Genomic DNA, 9,248 nt, shown 5'->3' with positions numbered 1-9,248 from the left:
ACACGAGGCCCATCGTCTGGGCGAATCGAGTTCGGAGTTCCAGTCTGAGCGAAATGGCCTGAACTAGGATGTGTTTATTAAGGATATTACTGATGGTATATCATCGGTATCATGGATGCATAGGATAACGACGGAATAAGCTGCATTGTAGGCAATGCAGAAAGCTTTCGATTTCAGACGGGGAGACACAACTGCCACCGCCGAACCTGCGTAGTCAAGGTTGAAAGAATAGGAACGCGGACCGGGGACTTTTGCAGGTAAGATTGATGAGATCATCGGCGTCCAAGCTCATTTCCAATTTAAAGAGAAACTGTGCTAATTCACATTTTTGACGTTTTATTTGACTTGATTGCGTATCTACAATAGTATGATTTAAGTGCGCCGTTCAGCACTGTTTAAAGTAAACGTACTTTTATTTCTTCAATTTGGTGTGAAGTGTTATTTGATAGTGAAACATGCATTTCGTTTACACTTCCGCATTGGACGGTGAAATGTATTTTTTCACCGGTTTCACCGGTTCTTCTGATATGACTTTCCCACTCACGAGCAACATGAGTTACTAGGTTGTAACAATGTTACTATATTTGTTACACCACTTGTGCAACTTGTTGAAGCCTAATATTTATTGTAGCCAATTCTATGCTAAACATATTTACTGTATAGCATAGTGTTTCAATATGCTTTGTGTTGTAATCACGAAAGACAAATATATATATATATATATATATTATTTAAGCAAACTTTACCATGCATATTGTTAACCAGCACATCAAGTACATGAAGTAGGTAAGTAACAAGTGGTTTCCGTTTCCTGTGTAACATCAATATGCGTAACATCAATATTTCTACACATAGACTGTATGCTTATGATAATCAATGTAGCTTAATGTTTAGGTTCCAGTAAACATGAATCTAACTTCCTGCCTTCCAGAGATGGCTGCGGACGACAAAGTGGTAATCCTATCGGACGACGAAGAGGACCAGAAGAGGAAGTACGTCCTGGACGAACCCTTCAACACTCTTTCCCTGGAGCTGCAGACCGACCGAGAGCCAGTGTCTGCTGCAGCGTCAGACACACAGTCTGCTCCAGAGACACCCATGGCCTCGCCACTGAAAGACCTTGGCTACTTTGAGAGGATGTGCCTTCGAGTCAACTCTCAGCTCCTCATCTCCAAGATCTTCTACTTCTTCTTCTATGCAGCATACGGTTCCCTGCACCCACTCCTAGCCGTCTACTACAAGCAGCTCGGGATGTCGCCAAGCCGTAGTGGACTGTTGGTTGGGATCCGGTACTTTATAGAGTTCTGCAGTGCGCCATTCTGGGGAGTGGTGGCCGATCGTTTTAAGAAAGGGAAGCCATTGTTGCTGTTCTCTGTGCTGTGTTGGTTGGTGTTCAACTGTGGCATCGGCTTTGTCAAACCAGCTGCCATGGTCTGTAAGGAGAAGGTGGACATCCCCACTGTGGCTCCACCAATACTCCCCTTGACGACAATGATACCAATTAACGGCTCGCTACCGGACGTTTCCACCAATCACACGAGGAGAAGTCGTCGGGATTTGTTTCGAAGTTACTTTCCTAGCTTCCCTTTTGTTTCGAATGGCCGTGATTCTGTCTATAGCGTACGCCGCAGGCATAGGAGAGGTGCTGATAGCAATACCACCCAATCCACTGGGGTGTCTTACGAGCAGAACAATGCCACGGCAACAACCTACACCCCCACCCATGCCCAACCCAGAGTGGTGCCTAATGAGCAAGCCAATACCACTCAGTTTTTACTGAATACCACAACTATGCCACTGACCACTAAAAACCACACCCTTGCCCCTAACCATGCCCCCACCACACATTCCATATTGGTGCCTCACGAGCAGGGCAATACCACTCAAGCTACACCAAATACTACTTCAACAACTATGGCAACCACTACCCCAGCCCCCACCCAACCCAGAGAGTACATCATTGAGTACAACGAGGATCAGGTAGAGAGCATCTTTCTCCTAATCCTCTTGGTCATCATCGTGGGGGAGTTCTTCAGCACGCCGGCAGTCACCATTGTGGACACGGTGACGTTACAGTACCTGGGGAAGCACCGGGACCGCTACGGCCTGCAGAGAATGTGGGGGTCCCTTGGCTGGGGCGTGACCATGCTGCTAGTGGGTATCTGGATAGACCACACCCACCTTACGCTGCTCATCGACGGCGTGGTCGGCTGTATCCTGCCCGAGTATAAGAACTACCAGGTAATGTATGACATTGAACATGTGACAAATAATAAGCAATGGGTCGCTAAGGGCGACATAGTTGATGCGTAAATACAAACGGAGTTAATTAAATTTGTTCAGTTGTTCACTCATTCATATATTCACTCATTCTCTCTTTCTTTCATTCCTTGTCCAGGTGGCCTTCATAGTGTTTGGAGTGATGATGGGCCTGGCCCTGGTGGTAGCAACACAATTCTACTTCGACAGGTAATAGGGGCAGACACAATCAAATTATGTTTGAAACCCTACCCTTTTAGCTTTGCCTTAAATCAATGATTGTATTGTTATTTTAGACTTCCTTTTTGTTTTATGTACTTTTATTCGTCTATTTTATACAATTGCTGTGTGTTTTTAATATCTTTCATTTGATTATTTTACTGTAAATGTGTGGTAGTTTTAAATGATCTTTTAAATGAAGTTTGATTTGATTTGACAGTGGGGACTACAGACAGGAGTTGCCTCAGAGGCCTCAGGAGGTAGAGATACCACAGGTAAATCAACTGGAAAATTAAAACTCACACTAAGTAGAATAGTCTTTATAATTTATTTAGCAGAAGTAAATACTGCTTTAAATAGAATCTTTTTATTATTATTATTTGTTTTACACCTTCATTTTTCTCACACAGGTAGGCGGGAACGTGGCATCTCCAGAGGGGAGCGAGAGCTCCACCTCGGACCAGACCCCCATCACCCCAGAGTCCACCATCCCCGAACAGCCTTTCCACTACAGTGACCTCCTCAGGCTGTTCTGTAGTGTTCAGTACAGCACGGTGCTGTTCGTCGCCTGGTTCATGGGCTTCGGTTACGGCTTTGTGTTCACCTTCCTGTATTGGCATCTAGAGGACCTGAAGGGGACCACCACGCTGTTTGGTGTGTGTTCGGTTCTGAGTCATGTGTCGGAGCTGGCTGCTTACTTCACCAGTCATAAGTTTATTGAGCTGGTGGGACACATCAGGTAAGGATGGGGTTGTTGTTGTTGTTTTGGGGAGGGTGGTGGAGGAAGGGATATCGCATTATCCATCTCTTTTAGCCAAATCTTTTACCAGAAACAGCAGCAGCAACAACAACAACCAAAGCACACAGTATTTTCTGAAACTGAGGATTTCCACATTTTCTATCCCGTTTCACCTCAGCTAGACATGCTGCATGTAAATCGTGTTCATTTAGAGTGCCTCTTGCTTGAACGTCACACAGACCTATACTATAGTCAGCGTATACTATAGTCAGACAGACAGACCTAGCACAGAGCAGGGACATTTGAGAGTGTGGTGTTATGTTTAAGGAGAGAGGGCCGTCACTCTATCAGCTCTGTGTGACCTATGTCATTTTGACGCACAAACATTCTTCTCTTAACATCTTGGGTGGTTATATCCCGGCAAGTAATGCAGTTACCTATTAGTGCAAAGGTCTCAAGAGGAATTTGTGCCACTGCTTTTTGCCTCACCAGTTCAATGGGCACTGTACGCAAAGAGTCATACTAACTATGCCTAGTAGGGCATCTCTTTGGACCTGAGATAATTAACGCAACAAAAGACGCTGATCCGTTTGCTTCCTCTTAATAACTTTTGCTTGGAGTACCTAACCTCTGAAAATCTTATCACTAATTTCTTTCTTTCCTCCCTGTTCTCCTAACTTAGGGTCTTGTACATTGGCTTGGCATGTAACACAGCACGCTACCTGTACATTTCTTACTTGGAGAATGCATGGATAGTTCTGCCTATGGAGGTCTTGCAAGGTAAGAGAGAGCAGGTCCAACATTGACCTTACTTCCTGTTGACACCTGACCGAGGAAAGGTTCAAATTTGAGTCCGTTGTTAAGGGCTGTAGAGCCTCAGTAAAGTACATCTTAGGATGGGAATCTCTATTATTTCAAGCAGTCGCTGCCTTTTAAAATGCCTTTTTCCATGCCAACGAAACAAGAACAGGATAAGATATAACTTAAAGGAATGTTAATATTGATTTTAAGGGAAAAGGACATTACAGTATCACATCAAAAACGGTCATATTAAAAGACAGTATCGACAAAAGGAAATTGAATAAGGATATCCTGGTAATGTCATATGACTAGTGAATAGGCACCATGTTACCCCTGTTTGTCTTTCTGTGGTTACAGGTGAAAGCTTATTTAACAGCAGGTTGGATGGGTCTTGTCAAACACTGGACAGGAGAATAATATTGTTCCACTCCCTCTTTCAGACACCTTGGGTACAAAATAACCAATAGGACAGAGGTAGGCAACTAGATCCAGAGTGGGCTGATTTTTGTCGAAGAGAATGGTCGGGGCCCAGAAAATAATTATAATTTGTACACTGCAAATTGACCACAACTAAGCCCAAAAAGAGATTGTATTTTGAGACACAATCATGTATTATATATTTTTTTGGTGTACAAACAGACTTCCTAAATTAAACACATTTTTAGATGAATTCCTGGTGATTTTACACTCTTTTTTTTTTACCCAAAACTACTATGCAAAGTACCCACTGTAAAGTTTGGTGGATGAGGAATAATAGTCTGGGGTTGTGTTTCATGGTTCGGGCTAGGCCCCTTAGTTCCAGTGAAGGGAAATATTTTTTATAACCTCTTTTTCGCCCCAATTTCGTGGTATCCAATTGGTAGTTACATTCTTGTCTCATCGCTGCAACTCCCATACCGACTCGGGAGAGGCGAAGGTCGAGACTCGTGTGTCCTCCAAAACACAACTCAACCAAGCCACACTGCTTCTTGACACAATGCCCACCCGGAAGTCAGCCGCACCAATGTGTCGGGGGAAACACTGTACAGCATGCACTGTGCCCGACCCGCCACAGGAGTTGCTAGTGCGTGATGGGACAAGGATATCCCTGCCGGCCAAACCCTTCCCTAACCCGGGCGACGCCGGGCCAATTGTGCGCCGCCCCATGGGTCTCCACCGGTCGCGGACGGCTGTGACAGAGCCTGGACTCGAACCCAGAATCTCTAGTGGTACACCTAGCATTGTGATGCAGTGCCTTAGACTACTGCGCCACTCGGGATCCCCAGTGATGGGAATTCTTAACGCTACAGGATACAATGACATTCTAGATGATTCTGTGCTTCCAACTTTGTGGCAACAGTTTGGGAAAGGCCCTTTCCTGTTTCAGCATGACAATGCCCCCGTGTACAAAGCAAGGTCCATACAGAAATGGTTTGTCGAGATCGGTGTGGAAGAATTTGACTGGCCTGCACAGAACCCTGACCTCAACCCCATCAAACACCTTTGGGATGAATTGGAACGCCGACTGCGAGCCAGGCCTAATCGTCCAACACCAGTGACCGACCTCAGTAATGCTCTTGTAGCTGAATGGAAGCAAGCCCCCACAGCAATGTTCCAACATCTAGTGGAAAGCCTTCCCAGAAGAGTGGAGGCTGTTATAGCAGCAAAAGGGGAACCAACTCCATATTAATGGCCGTGATTTTGGAATGGGATGTTCGACGAGCAGGTGTCCACATACTTTTGGTCATGTAGTGTATATGATGATTATTTGTATTTTTTTGACTAAAAACTTTGGGGGGCCAAAAAAGAAAGCCTGTTGCCAACCCCTGCTCTAGGACAGAGGCCCCGTATTGTATAGTGAATGTACTCACCCATGATTCTTGCAAGGAATTTAACTATGGTGTTGTGTTTTGAAAGGTGGAGGATAAAATGTCTTATAGGCCTACGCCTCATGACAATTTTTCGAGTAAAAACTCAATACATAAGAATAATCTCATTATTACTAGTCATTAGTGAGAGGCACTGTTTGCTTTGGTGCTATAGCTTCTTCCTGAACTCTGTCTTAGAGGAGTGTTAGATGACCACCCCGTTACTTCAGCGTAAGGATGTGTGTATATATCTATCCGACGTCTTGAATCTGTGGTCACGGAATGAGAAGTCCGTCTGCCTGACGGATGATGAATGGAAGTCTAAGTGTCAACACTTCCTTGTCTATAGGACTTAAATAAAAGAGAGGCGAGGTTTCCTGTTGGATTGTTTTTCCCAATTGGCGCTAATACTACAAGACAGACTGCTTTTTCTTCTATATGACGTTATTATTGAAATAATGTATAACATTTTACGTTGTTTTTTTTTGTCCTTTAGCAGACACTCTTATGCAGAGCGACTTACAGGAGAAATTAGGGTTGAGGGCCTTGCTCAAGAACACATCAACACATTTTTTACCTAGTCGGCTCAGGGATTCAAACCAGCGACCTTTCGGTTACTGGCCCAACACTCTTAACCGCTAGGCTACCTGCCGCCCCTACTTTGAAGAAGCATTTTTATCCTTATACGCTGTGTAATGTTTAACACCTCCATCAATGCTTGTCCTTGTCCTTGTTACTTACAGTCGTGAGTGCATAGATTTTTGTACTTTTTCGTACTGTTCCCCATGGGAATCAAACCTACAACCCTGGCTTTGTAAGCGCCATGCTCTACCAACTGAGCCACACACAGTATTTCACTTTTCTAACCTTGTTGTTTTGTCTGTCTCTTTGTACTGTAGGTGTGACCCATGCGTCCGTTTGGGCAGCCTGTATCTCCTACCTGAGTGCCGCGGTGCCCCCAGCTCTGAGGACCTCTGCCCAGGGTATCCTCCAGGGTCTACACCTGGGGCTGGGACGGGGCTGTGGGGCCATGGTGGGGGGAGTCTTCGTCAACTATTTTGGTACGGCTGCGACAACAACGGCCCCTTTTGACAGTCCCATTTGAGTCATGAAATTCAGCAACTCTTGACATACCGCCGTGTTTTTATAATAGAACATGATTTTGAGAACCAATGAGTTATACTATTTATTACACATTTATGAACTACATACATGCCCACTAATAATCAACTGTCTATAAACGATGTATAAACCTTTCATAACCCTGTTAAATGACACCTTTAACATGAAGTGTAAACCGTTGTGTTTTTTCTGTGTCTGTAAAGTGCATCTTTCTTTTTCCAGGAGCTGCAGAGACGTTCAGAGGGATTGGAATGGCTTCCCTGGTGATACTCCTCATCTTCTCCTTCATTCAATGTCTGACCGGACAGAACGAGGAAAAGGGTGAGGGAGGGGAGAGCACCTCAGTTCATTTTTAATTTTTTTTTACAGACCCTGCACTGTTGGAGGAATTTGTTCTGTATAGAATGGATTAGTGGATTGCTTCATATATTGCACTAAAAACAAAATATTTATAGAACTGCAAACCACCTGTATTTTTAACAGTGTACCATACACAAATAACCTAAATTGTATTCCCCTCAATAGAGGACAGGATGCCAGCAGAGAACATTCCGGTTCCTTCCAGTCCAGTTCCCATCGCTACCATAGACTTGATGCAGAACCAGAGCCAGGTCAGAACTCTCCAAATTGTTGTACTGCTTCTTTCAGCAAACCAATTTCCCATTGTGGGACAATGACGTGTACTATTAGAACTACTACTACTACTAATTACTACTACTACTACTACTGCCAGGTGGGTGGGATGGTGCCCCTCTCTAACCCTAGTCCCCCGGCTAAGAAGACCAAGCACCAGGAGGAGCAGGAGGATGTTAACAGACCGGCCTGGGTGCTGAGTGGATCCCCCTGGGTCACCATAGCCTTCGCTGTCTGCCAGATCAGAGAGATGTACTGCATGGCCAAGAGTAGTCTACCCTCAGAGACACAGCCACTGCAGGTAGATTGATGGACGATAGTCATCTTATAAAGATGTGTCAAATCTCAATGAGAACTCTTGTCCTCAGATGTGGCGAATCCAAAGTTTAAGAATTTCAAGCCCAATTTATGTTCTTTTCGTCTTTCTTTTTTTTATAACCTTTTAAATATTTGACTTCAATGGGATTTATTTTTTATATCGTATGATTAACAGTGACAATATGTGAACGATTTCTCCCCACGCCTTCATGTGAACTAAAGAAAGGTGAGACTGTGTTTGCTCTTTGTGTGCACTGTAGAGGTGAATTCCACACTGTATTTGTGACATGCGGTGGTGAATGTGGTCAAATGTCCTATGTGCCCGTGTTTGGTTTACTAGTTTAGTGCATGGTTTGGTTATATCTTTAGTGTATCCACAACATTTTGTCGTGATTGATTAGCCAATGACATTATATTATCTTGTCTGTTGCCAGGAGCAAAATGATCAGAACTCTTCTGAATACAAGGCAGTGGAGACTGAACACAGAGCAACAGAAGTCCCCACACCACCATAACGGTTCCCCCAGGCAGCATACCTAGCAAGGCCCACCCCGCAGAGCATCCCGAATCCCAGCCCTCTCCCATACCAGACTAGGGGAACTCTGTGGAGCACCCTGCCTTTTTCACCTGGTAACTTTGAGGCTTCACATCAACTGTCTCGTACAAAACTCTTTCCGGCAGTAGATTAAAGGCTTGAGTTGAGTTTCGAGACGGTACTTACATTCACTCGCGTGTCTCCTTTGGTTCCTGCGATATGTACATTAGGGAAGGGGTAAGGAGCAGTGAGCACTACTCCACATCGATGACTGTGTGCTGTAAAAGGTACTGAGTGATAAGCTTTCTGTGTGTGTGTGTGTGTGTGTGTGTGTGTGTGTGTGTGTGTGTGTGTGTGTGTGTGTGTGTGTGAGATCTGGCATTGTGTAAATAGAATTTGATCTAGAAAGGGTCAAAAGGGATTGTTGCCGTCTAGAATGTAATGTATTTATTTCCTCTGTGTCTTCCTGCACGTGCTTCTGACAATCATGTTATTATTATGACTCTTGGGATGAAATGATATGTGTATAGACAATAAAAATGTATTTGTAGACAAATCATTAACTTTCACTGCTTTTCTGGTGTCTCAATTATATTATGGCTGTCTATTTCCGGCATGTTTTTAAAATCCTAAGAGGAGACACTTGGTGGCAGTAGTGTACAGTATTGAAGTACTAACCCTAAGTGTGTGTGTGTGTGTGTGTGTGTGTGTGTTCAGGTCAGGGTGTGCTTGCTGTTGCTGCTGATGGGAGTGTGTGGGAGGACAGTAATAGTGT

The 9,248-nt window shown here is 44.3% G+C and overlaps 1 protein-coding gene across 4 annotated transcripts; it reads left to right on the top strand.

The window, feature by feature from the left end:
* On the top strand, positions 1-9,042 carry LOC109890654 (major facilitator superfamily domain-containing protein 6-A-like). Of its 4 annotated transcripts, none has more exons than XM_031824493.1 (12): positions 1-257; positions 932-2,241; positions 2,399-2,469; positions 2,699-2,753; positions 2,889-3,217; positions 3,900-3,997; positions 6,765-6,926; positions 7,210-7,308; positions 7,513-7,598; positions 7,721-7,921; positions 8,161-8,164; positions 8,373-9,042. In XM_031824493.1, exons 2-12 carry the CDS (start codon positions 934-936, stop codon positions 8,381-8,383), a joined length of 2,424 nt encoding a protein of 807 aa, XP_031680353.1. In that variant the 5' UTR covers positions 1-257; positions 932-933; the 3' UTR covers positions 8,384-9,042. The 4 variants fall into 4 exon arrangements, with proteins under 4 accessions (XP_031680353.1, XP_031680354.1, XP_031680352.1 ...); XM_031824494.1 differs by having other exon boundaries at positions 8,114-8,164; positions 8,373-9,029; XM_031824492.1 differs by lacking the exon at positions 8,161-8,164.
* The last annotated feature ends 206 nt before the right edge of the window (positions 9,043-9,248 follow it).

This window comes from Oncorhynchus kisutch, linkage group LG5 (genome assembly GCF_002021735.2).
Source record: "Oncorhynchus kisutch isolate 150728-3 linkage group LG5, Okis_V2, whole genome shotgun sequence".
Classification (NCBI taxonomy): Eukaryota; Metazoa; Chordata; class Actinopteri; order Salmoniformes; family Salmonidae; genus Oncorhynchus; species Oncorhynchus kisutch.
Note: the sequence above shows the minus strand (reverse complement) of the source record. Positions and strands in the feature narration are given on the sequence as shown.

Excerpts from the sequence above, each read along its gene's own strand:
- LOC109890654 (XM_031824492.1), top strand. The coding sequence starts at position 934 with ATGGCTGCGGACGACAAAGTGGTAATCCTATCGGACGACGAAGAGGAC. Across the intron at positions 2,754-2,888 it reads AGGAGGTAGAGATACCACAG|GTAGGCGGGAACGTGGCATC; the intron begins GTAAATCAACTG and ends TTTCTCACACAG. Across the intron at positions 7,309-7,512 it reads CGGACAGAACGAGGAAAAGG|AGGACAGGATGCCAGCAGAG; the intron begins GTGAGGGAGGGG and ends TCCCCTCAATAG.